Below are 12,773 nucleotides of genomic sequence, written 5' to 3' on the forward strand. Positions count from 1 at the left end.
AGGGTTAATGCTCTGTGTGCACACAGACTGCTGGTAAAGTGAAGCCTCAGGGCAGTCAGGGCTGCATACAGACAAGAGGGTGCCAGTGGGACACTTCCAGCCCACTGTGCTGGTTCTTGTCATTGTGGAATCCTGAGTCACTGCAAAAAGAGGAAATGTCACAGCTCAGATCTGACTGCCAACACCTAATTTATTCTGCATTATTGAGAAATCTATTTTTGTCTTCTGCCCTTCGTTAATTCCAAGCAGCCGTCCACCTGTTCAAAACCACTATTGATTGACACTTGATACCATTAATGAAAGCAGAATGAATTTTAAAAGGTGTTCTAAAAGGAGAAAAAATTTAAAATCTCAGAGTCTGATGAAAGTGAGGAATAATTTATTTTCAAGATCATCTTGTGGTAGACTTTCTGGGTAACAGTGTTTGCATGTGTTGTGGGTGAGCACAGACCCAGCAAACTGAAAAAAAGCATCATCTTAGTTATTCCAATCATTTACAGTTGACTAATAATTTCTTTAGACCACTATTTTTAATTTTAAAGCATCCTGTGTATTTAGTTTGAAAGCTAGGTGGACATTTCTAGATTGAATGAAGCTGTTTCTGAGTAAACTTTAAGTTTAACTGGCGAGACAATTTCAGGACTCCCCGCTACTGTGGTAGAAGTGGAGTTCTGATTTCTCAAACAAACATTTTATTTTTGCCTTAAAAACTGCATCTTAAAGAAGTTATTAGATCAAAATTTTCAAAAATCAGTACAAGTAATTTATAATTTAGTGAAGAGTATTAGTATACTTGGTTGGCTCCCTGAAATGCAGGAGACCTCACTCTCTGTTCTGCAAAATTTGCACATGAACATGGAAAAACATGTATGATTCTAAGCAGAACCAGACAGTACTATTCAGAAGCACTGTATGCTTTAAGCTGGTGGCCCAGGGGAAAGATGAACTGTTCCTGAACACCTTGGAAGATCCATTTTCAGAACTGACTTGGGCATTTAAGTTCATTGATTTCACTGAGACTTGATCACTGGAGACAAGATTCATTTCAGCTCATTCTGATCAGGTCTAAATTAGGTGCCTTTTCCAATAATCTTCAACCTTCTTCACTCTGAAATCCCTAAGAGTTTCTTGTGGCAGTCTCACATGATAAAGCTACTTTAAGCCTTTCAGTAATAAGTTTTCTCTTCACTGACACTTTCTGAGATTCTTGGGAAAGTCTACAATACAGACTTGCTGGTGAAGTTCTGCAGTTGTTTAGGGACATAGTTCATCACACTGTCACAGAAAATATGTCTAATACAGGCAGGAAGAACTGGAAACTAGAGATGCCTATCTTTGCCTGGAAATTAGAGTTGAAACTTAGATCTTATGCTTGAAGTGTACTTTCAGCTTTAACTTACTTTACCCGTACTAACACATGAGAACACCCCACTCTGGGTGTATTACAGTCATGAGGAACTTTACTGACAACGATCCACGTTACGGCATTTATAGCAGTGTTATCCTTAATCTTGAAGGAATGCAAGAATCTTTCTCATCAATGTCTCAGAAGAATTATATATGTATACACATTTAATTAATTCATGGTATTGATACACACACATTCCTAACAACAACAAATTTCAGTAATGTTAGTAGGATAAAATTTTGGAAGGAGTTTAATTCTCCCATAGAAAACAAGCATCAAGTGTATACTGTTTTCCCAAAGGTCACATATACCTGGTGATTTGTCTTAGAAGCAGTCTGTGACGCTTCCACATCCTCCTCCTCTTCACTGCCTTCTGAACAGGATTCAAACTCATCATTATAATATTCTTCTGCAATTTCTGGGTCTTCGGGGATCTCTAAAGGCAATTATGAGTTTATAGCATGTAGCCAGAAACAATGTGTGATCTTAAAAAGATAAAACAGACTTTATATCACCCATGTTATATCACTAGCAATGCATTCTGTAATTGAAATCAAGGCATAGGTTCTCAGATTAAAATGTTCATCTTTGATGACGCGATAAGCAGTGTTAAAGCTCTATCTGGCAAAAGGTCAGTTCCTCATCATATATAAATTAATGACCTCAAAGGATCTATATTGATTTGGGGCTGAGATCACTGAACCATAGAATAATTCAGGCTGGAAGGGACCTCATGGGATCATCTAGTCAAAGCAGGGTCAGCATTGAATTGAATCCAGATTTTGTGAGCTGAAATTATGCCCCAGACTGTTTTTGACTCTAACACACATAACCTGTGGTGAATACAACTGCTAAGCTAAAATGGAAAACCATATATACCAGCCACATGCTTAAAAGATATAAGAAATAAAATCTATATCTTTTTTCCAAACTTTCCTGAAGCAAAAGCATAACAAAATAAAACTGATGTAAGTCAAGCTATGCATTGCTCTCATGCTCTTTTGATTTATTAATATCGCAAGTTTTAGTAATAGCAATGAGTGCAATATCAATATAGCCAATGAGCCTATGAAGTACAGTAATTGTTATTGAAACTCAAGATATTCATCACAGTATGAAAGACACCCCAGTCACTCTGCTCTGGGTGAAATCCTTTAGCATCCCAGACTCCCTAAGTAAGGAGTTAGTGAAACAGCTCGAGGCCTGATTGCATCTGCTTCAGGGAGCTGTTCTGTCACAGCAGAAGCACTTAAGCACATGTTGAATTTTAAACAGAGGCTGGACTGTGGTCACTATTTGAATTCCCACTTTTCTAGACAGAAAGCTGCAAGGCAAAGAGACACGGCTCAGCAGCAAGAGACAGGATGAGATGACAAGGGAGCCTGGCTCGCCAGCTGTCCCATCAGTAGCTCTAAGATTCATGAAGAGAAATGCTCCAGGGGTGCTGACCCCATGCTTTGATTTCAGGTGGTCCCTTACTGACATCAAAATAAGTTACATCCAAGCCAAGAAACACTGTTTTGATGCTAACAGTTTTCAAAAAGAAAAAGTTTGGTATCTGTCTTTTGCAGTATTATTACAAGAAATGTTAGCTGAAGATAAAAAACACTTAATATTCATCTGTCATAAATCACCATAGTCCTAACTTTAGCTAATGCTGATTTCCGCCATTCTACCCAATTAAATCTACCACTTTAAAGAAATATACTGCATTGAAAGAAATGAAATTCTAACAATATGGCATAAAGAATGCTTAATAGATGGTGGCATTTTTTATTTGTTTCACATGGATAAAAAAATCAGAGGGATTTAAACAGGACAATACAATTAAAATCCATTAAAAGCCATTGGACTTTGAGCAGGAGGAGTAATTCTAATCTTTAAGGCATAAGAAAGAGAAGTCAGAAAATAAGGGAAAATCTATTTATCTGCAGCACTAGGTGGTTGAGCTCTCCTGTTGAGATACAATCTCTACTCTCTACTGTCTCCACTCCAAACTATTTTTAAAAATACTTCCTTTTTTATAAACTTAATTTACCTCCAAAATGCTGACACATTTTCACTCAAACTTCTCTGTTTTAATATATTTATGGAAGCTGCATAACAGCACCATACTCCACTGCCACAATTTCTAATCCTTCCTGTTTCTATTTTTCACCTTTCTTAGTTTGGAAGAAAAAAAAAAAAAAAAAAAAAAAGAAAAACAACAAAAAAAGGATCAATTCGTGGGATTCCAGGAGAACCACCCCCACCCCAAATTTTTTTCCCCCAAAAGGAAGCAGTTATTATTGTGTTTAATTGTTTGAAACAAAACTTCTGCAGCAGAACCCAGGGTACTCTTCCTCTTCACTTCGACTGCTGGACTGGAAGAAGAGGAGCATCACATTTGAGAATGTCCTGACACCGTCTGCAGCCCACTGGACCCTCTTGCTCACACTGCACTCCTGACCTGCCCAGCGCAGTGAGCCCAAATCACCCCGTTCCCTGCATGCAACAGAGTCACCCTGTGCAGGAAGCAGAGACTGATTTCCTCACAGACCCTTGCAAAAGAAAGGTGATGGTAACATCCAACATAAAGTTTTCTAAAACTGCACCAGCTGGTAGAACATGCAGCCTGATGGCTGCAACACCGCAGTAATACCTTTGTCCCTCAGGTGCCTCTTCTCCCCCTGATAAAGCATATGCCCCGTATGGAGAACAAAGAAAGGTCTCTACAGCTACTTCTGCCCCCTCACGCCCCCTGATCTGTCAGCTGATCTCTGAAAATACCCTTGTGTTTTATCTAGCTGTGCATATTACACTAAGGCCAGTCATGGTATCTTTTATTTGCTTACAAAGCACTTCACTCAGAACAAACTCAAGAATTATTTACCTATTGCTAGGAGGCTTAGCTATAGCATCAAGACACTTGATAGTTGCTATTAGATATTCAAAAGAAAATGAGCTCTGAATAACAACATTCCTCTTTAGATTTCTTTCTATATAGTAACATGATGCTAATAGTGGAAGGAAGGGTAAAAACCCATCATCTAAAAAAATCATAAAAGCACGGTTATTTCCCAAGAAGATAAGCTATGAAGAAAACAAAGGAATGCAATACTTGTAATATTTTGCTTAAATCCACCAAGAACTTGTTTCAGGTAATATGGTAACTTGGCAACAACAGTTTTCTCCAAAGAGATGAAAATACTTTGATAAATATCTTTAATTTTCTCTTGCCTTGAAGTCATAATTGGTTCATTGATGCAGCATTCTCCTATTCTAGTGAATGCAGAAAACAATAAGTAAGGCCCCTTTTATTTCAAAAAAGGAGAAAACAGTATAACATATGTTCATTGTCACCACTTGTATTCACAGTAACAAAGTAACACTTGGCTCTTAGGGACTACTGTACGTTTTCAATCTCAAGGTTTCACCTCGTTTCTGGAAAAAAAGCAGATTTTCTTAGCTGTCACTTTTTGTTCTTAAGTTAAAAAAATGCTATAGTTCCATGTAGCTACACTCCTCGGTCTGGGCAGTATTACAGACAGCAAAGTGAAAAGCAAATCATTCAACTGCTCTGACAAACCTATACTGTCATGAGATAAAATGCGTTCTTAACATTATGGTGACATGAACCAAGACACTCAAAAGTGGTGTTACTATCTCTGCTACTACACACCACCACAGAGTGCTCAAAAAATTAAAAGGAGGGGCCAGGACACAGACACTTGCACTGCCCCCCTGCAAGGCTGTGTACATGGGCCACGCTGGGGACTGAGGCAAGAGCAAAGCATCCCTCTGCCTTTTCCTTCTGCATTGCTCTAGGCTGCAAGATAGCCCACCGGCAGGACCTCATCAATAGTGTGAAGGTGTCCCTGCTCCTTTCCTTTCTGTGGAAACTCATCATCAAATTACAGTTTGATCCCCTCTGAGCAGGAATTACCGATGGGAGCAAATGCCCCCAAGCTGGGCAGGGGGCTGGAGCGCCTGGGTGCAAGGAAGGGCTGCAAGAGCGGGGTCCATTCAGCCCTAAGAAGGGAAAGTAAAGGGGAAACCTAATTGCTGCCCATGACTATCTGTATCAGAGGATAAAAGGAAGATGGAGCCAGACTCTTCTCAGAGGTGCAAGAGGCAAGAAACATCACCTGGAACATGATAAATTCCAATTTGATGTTAGGAAAAAAATTTTATAATAAGAGTGATCAAATACTGCAACAGGGCTTAAAGAAGCTGTAGGAGCTTAGTCCTTGGAGGTGTTCAAGACTTGACCAGACACAGCCTTGACCAACCTGACCTGATCAGACCTGCTTTGAGCAGGGGGTTGGACTAGACTGACACAGATCCCTTCTGACCAAAATTATATTATGATTCTGTGGTCACATGATGCTCCACAAACAAACTGTTTAGAATTACCCCAGATCTATCTGCGTGTGTGCACATATTTAACATACAGACTCACAAGCTTAGCAGAAACTTGCCTGTTTCTGTATGGCTCTGCAATGTGTACACATTCTCACAAATCACCGGGAAAAGGAGATGGTGAACATCCATGAAAGGAGGCTGGCCAGCACTCCTTGGAACAGTGCATCAGTTACCGCAGAGGGCGAAAACAGAAAGGGATTTCTCCCTTCAAGGGAGAAAACAAAAAGAGCTTAAGCACTGTCACTAAGAAGCGGTTTGAAACATAGAGATATGTTTCCCTCAGTGACATAATACTGAATGGGAAATTCTACCGAAAAGGAGAGCAAGGACTCTGCACCCCACGTCAATAGTCATACGATTAGGAAAAATAAGATAATTCCATTATTATCATTTACGCTCACTCTGATTGGTTTGTTTGGTTTTTATTTTCCAGTGCAAGACAAAAACCTTCAACTTTAAGTTTCCATCAAAGAGAATTGCCATCCTTTGGTCAGCTATAGACAAGATACACATTATTAAGCTCTGAAGTTTCATTGTTAAGAAAGTCAGTGGAAAGTTTTGTCCAGCTCTTCTAAACTAGGCTGAAAAAGACTCTCAGAAAATATTTTAAGAAATTAACTAAGGGATGTAACAGGACTTTTGTGCCCATGAAAGTCTTGTACGATCCTTTTGGCTAAGCACAAAAGGACTATGAAACCATTAAAAATTACCATTAAAATTACCTTCTGACATGGCTATGTAGAGCACAGATGTGAAGTAAAATGGGTTTTTCTATGTAAGAACTAGAAATATAACCGAAGTTACTTTAAAATGCTGAAAGGAGAATTATAAAAAGGAAAAAAGCTTCAATTCACTTGTGGGCTTGGAAGGAAGCTTGGAGGAAAAACAGACATAAAGAGGATGTAAGTAAGAGTAGCCTTATGGAGATCTTCTACAACTTGATGTTAGAAATACCTAGTTACAAAACATTTTCCCAAGAAAAATCATTTACTCGAAATGAAATTTCCAAGAAAAATGTTTTATTTGAAGGACATGGTTCTTTTCCCCTAACTTTCCACCTCCTGGTATTTTATTAGTAGGTAGAGACAAAGCATAAGAGGAAGAAATGAGTTGCTAAAAGAAGTTCTTAATGAAAAAGAACAGCAAGATGGGATGCTTTTGTTCTATTTTTTTTCCCTAATTTTCTGAATGTTTTGTTTGTTGGTTTTTTTTCTTCTGATTTCCTAATTGTCATGTATACAGAAACGGGAGCTCTGGTAGGCAGTGACAATGAAGATGAAGCCATGCTGCCTTTCAAGCATGGTTTAAAGTTCAGCAAGTCTAAAAATTTACCAAATATTCAGAATTCCTTTGAGTACCAATGGGTGAATGAAAAGAACAATATAGAGATGTAGTCAATAACAGTTAGTGTCTCTTGGAAGACATTTCCTTTATGCACAAAGAGGCCCTATTATTGTAAAGGTTGCCCTATTATTTGCACAGTCTCCAGCAGGAACAGAGCAAGAGCTGTAAATTAAAGGAAAAATGACCACAAAGCTTACAACATCAATTTAAAACTACCTTAGTCCTTGAGTTATTTTAAACTGGTTTTGATCAGTCAAAACATACTGTCAAATAAAAACTCAGTTTTCCTGCTGAATTTAGCAGAGACTGCCTAAGACAGATGAGCAGGTCACAGGGGTATGCTCCCAGCATGCCTACACCCTCAGACCCTCTGAGAGTCTCAGGAGTTTTGTCACCCTACGTGCCAAGGACAAGTAAAGGACAGGTAACTGCAAACACCAGAACTAAACAGGCGTGTTTCTCTTTGCAAACACCCCATGGTATCATTTCAGCAAGTAGCAAGTCAGGAAATACGCCTTATGATCGTGGAAGTAGAGTAACCCCATGAAAGAGGAGACCAGTGGGTAACCCACAGTAGAAGTCACTGCAACACTGTCTTCTTAATTGAGACATATCTTTCTGGTTATACAAAAGATTCTATAATAAGAATAATGCAGAAAGGTGTCTAATGCCACTTATAAATATTATTCTGTTCTATTTTGACTTGTCAGACTGGAAAACAAAACAAGACGTGATTTTTCTAAAAGACTTTGAGCAGTGTGATTTCTTGTGTGATCATATTTTAGAGTGTTACTCAGCTACCCAATCAGTATGCATAAGTACCGTTTTACAGTCACTAAAAAAAAAAAAAAAAAAAAAAAGCACGTGCAGAGATGCTTAAAGATGTGCTCAGAAACATTATAGCTTTTAGCCTTCCAAGATTTAAAAAAAAAAAAACCACCCTTGAAAATTCCTCAACAAAGCTTGTAAAAATAAGACTAGAAACCCCCCCACAATATTCTGTGAGTGAAGATTTCCCGTTTGAGAGTCAACTGAACTTTGCCCACTTGAAATTCAAAACAATATCTGCCATAACTTACAATTAGCAATAGAAACACAGAAATAATGTTTGCAATTACTGTAACGTACTTAGCTATTTTGGAATTGTAATGAAATCAGGGGTTCGCCAGGTGTAATGTATTGCAACATATTAAGGTAAGTAATTTAATATGTTATAATCTTTTCAGTATACAGAAATTAAAAGGAATATAACACAGATTGCAGAGATCACATATGTCCCTTTAATTTATGTCTTTAGCTTTTTACATTCTTTTCCTGTACAAATAAATTAAACACCACAAGTAGTTAGCTCAAGCTATTTTGCTCCTTTAAATTGATCCCTTCCCACACACAAACTTGTTTATTAAAGGCAAAGTAGTATTTTATGCAAACCTGGGCTCTGACAGACATTGATGTGAATGCAGGTGAAGCCCAAACTAGTAATGTACTGGCAATCCAAGAATGCAAGATACAATATTTTATCGGTGGCCCTTATGTCCAGCGTTGTTTTGCTGCATTGTCTTTTTCATTCCAGGCAATTAAGTGCTGCAATGAGGACAAGCCTTTAGAAATATGGATGCATTTGCATATATAATTTCTTGTATACTTAAAAAATAAAATCTTCCCCACTCTCGTTTACCATGTCTCATCAGCTGTGAAATTGATTTGAATATAAAGTGGCACTTTTAGCCACGAATGCCAGTGCGTGGCTTTAAGTTTTCATGCCTGTTAGACTGTAGCTTGTTGAATTTAACACTCCTCATGGCTCCTGTAAGAAGCATGGGATTTTGGTAATGGAGATAGCTTTCAACCCAGTATCTTTCAACTGTAAAAACTGACCCAAATCAGAAGGATCAAAGATAATGGTAAGGAAATGGTAGTTTTTGTTGCATCTGTAATTGCACTGAGCTATCTGGAAGCACTTTTAGATACAGTTTATGATTTTTTAGCCAATTTCAAGGCAAGTTCTACTGTAGAAATTGAATCAGAAACCTTGAACATTTAGCTATTACTGTTGTATAACAGGATTATGCCTTGCTCTTCATGATTTTTTCAACTGCAGAGACTAAGCTTCTCTATCTAAAGGATTTTCTATGTAGTAAACTAAGAAACTTCAGATATTCCACACTAATTTCCCACATGGATAAGTACAATGCACACTCTGATAAAGATTTCTCTGGATTCTTTACAAGTCAGCCCCCATAATTAGTGTTTCCTATTTATTAAATACCTCTGCAACCTTGGAGCTAGTCAATAGGAATCAAGTTGTACACAGAGTTAAGAGGAATTATGCTGTAAAGTCTGGCTTCATTAGAAGACACTAACTAAAGAAAAGGACCTGCACTCAAATAAGTCATGTCATGTAGTGACTGAGCTGCAATTTTCCATCCTACCTAGCCCAATGTGTTGTAGCCCACACAGAAAAGCCACAGTGGTTTACCAGTACTACAAAATCCATGGAAAAGATGAACCTCAACATCCTAAACTTCTCTCAATATCCAATTCTCTGGAAAATTCAGGTATCTGCTCTTTTGATTACCTTTTTTTATAATCAAGAAAGTAGACCCCGAAATCAATAAAGTTCATTAGTAGATGAAGATGAACTATATTGCTATATCAGAAAGTAACGCATTACTTACATGATGGTCCCAGTAGCTCTTTAGAAGGAGGCCACATCATTAAACATTAAACATCTAATGAACCTGCCTAGCTGGAACAGCCTTGTTCTAGCTGTCATGGGAAGGCACTGACCATACTCATCCATAACATCAAGGCTGGGTGTAGCTCATGAATACTTTTAATTTTTTGTTGCTTATTTTTGCTCATGTTTTAGAAAATTAATAATTTTATTCCATCTGCACTCATTATCATTCATTAAAACGATCAGTTAAATACAGACAGTTCTTTTTTACAGCATTTTTTTCTTATAGATACACTGAGCTCTAGTTGTCAGCATTACAGTATAATTTGCCTCACCATTGTTTTCACAAAACCACAAAGTACATGCACATAACATACAGTGATCTCCAGAAAAATGCACATTGTCCTATCTATCCTAGTCCAAATGGAGATAATTTCTGTAAAGAAATGGGTCAAGAGATGGGGCAGGCTGATGGGGGGAAGTGATGTTAAAGCAATTAATTACAAGGTGGCTTTTCTTTTTGATAATGATCAGAGAGGATAAATAACTTATTTCCTTGATAGGTATCAGCAAAAATAGGAAATACAGATAGAGGTTTATCCTGACACATTTTGCATTGCCCATTTCTGCTTCATTGCCAGGATCTGCAAAATAGGCTTTTTAAATATTCAGAAATAATTAATCAATAAAATAAGCTGGAGAAATGTAGCAGAAAAAAAAAATCCAAATGAAAATACAAAGGGCATTTAGTTATTAATCATTAGTAATTTTATGGTATTCCTTGAAAATAAATGAAGCATACAGATACTCATATGTATTTTTGACACTCAAATATTTCTGTTTAACACTGATGGTGGCTCAGTGTCTCTGAGTACCTCTCAGTACGAAATTTATCTCAGTTCTTTTGTCTCTTGCTTGTACTTGGAGAAACCGAAGATGGAAAAGACACGGAGATATCTACAGTAAAGCAAAACTGTTCCCAGTAGTACAATATATTCTTAACTGCTCTTAACTCTCCACCCTAGTTTTAAATTATTTATACGATTACAGTTTCATAAATTCCTGGACACATAAGATGGAGGCATCAACATTTTTCAATTAATATTAAACACAACTATAAAAAATATATAAAAGTTAATTAATAAAACCTATTTACAAAGGTTTGCATTTCCAAGGAAAGAACCAGTGGTCTAATTAGCTGAAGTGGTAGAGTAAGAGTATACACTGTTCTAATGATACTCTCAACATACTTCAGGCATTTACATGATATGGTTAATAATAATTATAAAAGTAATTTTTTCCAGGCGCCTCTGTCTTAGCAATTCTGTTGCCTGTCTTCTTACATATAAAGGGAACTTTTTGTCACTCTAGATTGTATGAGTAAGGATGCAAAAAACTGTTAAGAAACTTAAAGTAACTTAAGAGAAACAGAAATTTAAACCACATTTTTAAACCTTCACTATTGCAAGGGAGGTTACCTACCATCTGCCGTGACTCTGAATATCTGCAGTGTGGAGAAAAGTAATACCCAAACCAAAAGATTCCTTTGCTCTAGCATGCATGCAGCTAAATCAAGGAACTGGAAAGACAAGATCCCAGAACTTGAAGGTTTACAGAAATATTCCTGAACAAGCCCATGTGCCTGCCTTTTTATCCTGCTGCCATTGCATGCCAAGAAGATATCCCATGCTAGTGTGGTTATGAGTTCTCCTAACCATACAGGCTGCTGTTTTAGGAAAGGACATTCGATTTCCCTGAAAGCTCAGCCAGCACTGCAGAGCAGCTCTGCGAATGCTTCCCGTCACTGCAAGGGTGCTGACCACAAAAAGGCTGGTAAGTGCGCAGAAGCCACACACTGCTGGGTAACCAAAAGCAGTACTGCCCAGCTGGCCAGGGAGAGGTCTGCCTTGCTGGAGTTGGCATGCACAGCACTCCTTTTTGGAAGCTAAGCTAGAGTGCATCACCAATACAAAGCGGGACCAGGATAGTACAACAACGAACACTGGGTGACCCTGAGAACTGGAATAATGGAAAAGGAGAAAAATTCAAAAAACAGAGTCATGAGTTTAAGAATTAAAACTAGAATAATCTACTGTAAATTGGGAGATAACAGCTTGGAAGCATCTTAAAGAAAGAATTAAGGAAGGAAGGTTCAAGTATGCTAAAAGTGACCAGCGTTAGCATTTATGAATAATAAAGAAGTATTATATAGAGGTTTTACCCAGAAGAATATTACTGCTGCCTATAAAAACATGAGGAGAATAAGCAAAGGAAGGAAGAGAACTACTTAAGCTGCAAGGCAGTAAGGCAATGCATCTTAAAAATGTTGGCATGAAACAGCCAGAAGTTAATCTAAGCCAGAAATAAGAAGATACACAAGCACTGCAATATTTTGGTCCAGGAACAGCTTTTTACACAGAGAAGCAGCGAGAACTGTCTAGAGTGTATAAAACAAGTCAAATTCTTTAGGAAAGGGACAGTATGAGTAGATGCCTATGGTAGCCACAGTCTGGACTTGATGGTCAAATTGAAGCTGTAACTTTTTCCACTGAACAGAAGCAAATGGTGAATCCCTTTCTTCTTCAGCTTAAGTAATGCAAGCATAGAAGAATTTCAAAGTGATTTCTGTCTGCAAAAGTTCATGTTTCTTTGATCTTCCCCCCCTTGCCAAGTTCTTTATTTTCTGCTGAGGCATGGGGGATATTGCAGAACATGTTCCTGGAACCCAAGAAATGAACAGGAAGAAAGGCAACAGCATGCCAAGGTTGCACCAGTCATTGCAAGCTGGTCTGGCTTAGTAAGTGCCATCTGAACAGTCGTATTTCAAAACCACACTCTCGATCAGTCCCACAGGACTCAGCAGCATTCCTAGTCTCTTTGAGGGAAGAATAAATCTGCACAGTATGCCTGGATGGCATAGTAAGGAACGTGATATTG

General features: G+C 38.0%; 1 protein-coding gene across 4 annotated transcripts in view; it reads right to left on the reverse strand.

Moving 5' to 3' along the window:
- Window positions 1–12,773, reverse strand: part of NEK11 (NIMA related kinase 11) — a 124,586-nt gene that overhangs the window by 59,763 nt on the left and 52,050 nt on the right. For all 4 annotated transcript variants that reach the window (XM_026843182.1, XM_026843181.1, XM_026843183.1 and 1 more), the window contains exon 13: window positions 1,720–1,844. In XM_026843182.1, the coding sequence (XP_026698983.1) occupies window positions 1,720–1,844 (125 nt within the window). The remainder of the gene's footprint in view (window positions 1–1,719; window positions 1,845–12,773) is intronic.

Source organism: Athene cunicularia (genome assembly GCF_003259725.1).
Source record: "Athene cunicularia isolate RWA chromosome 2 unlocalized genomic scaffold, athCun1 chr2_part1, whole genome shotgun sequence".
NCBI lineage: Eukaryota > Metazoa > Chordata > Aves > Strigiformes > Strigidae > Athene > Athene cunicularia.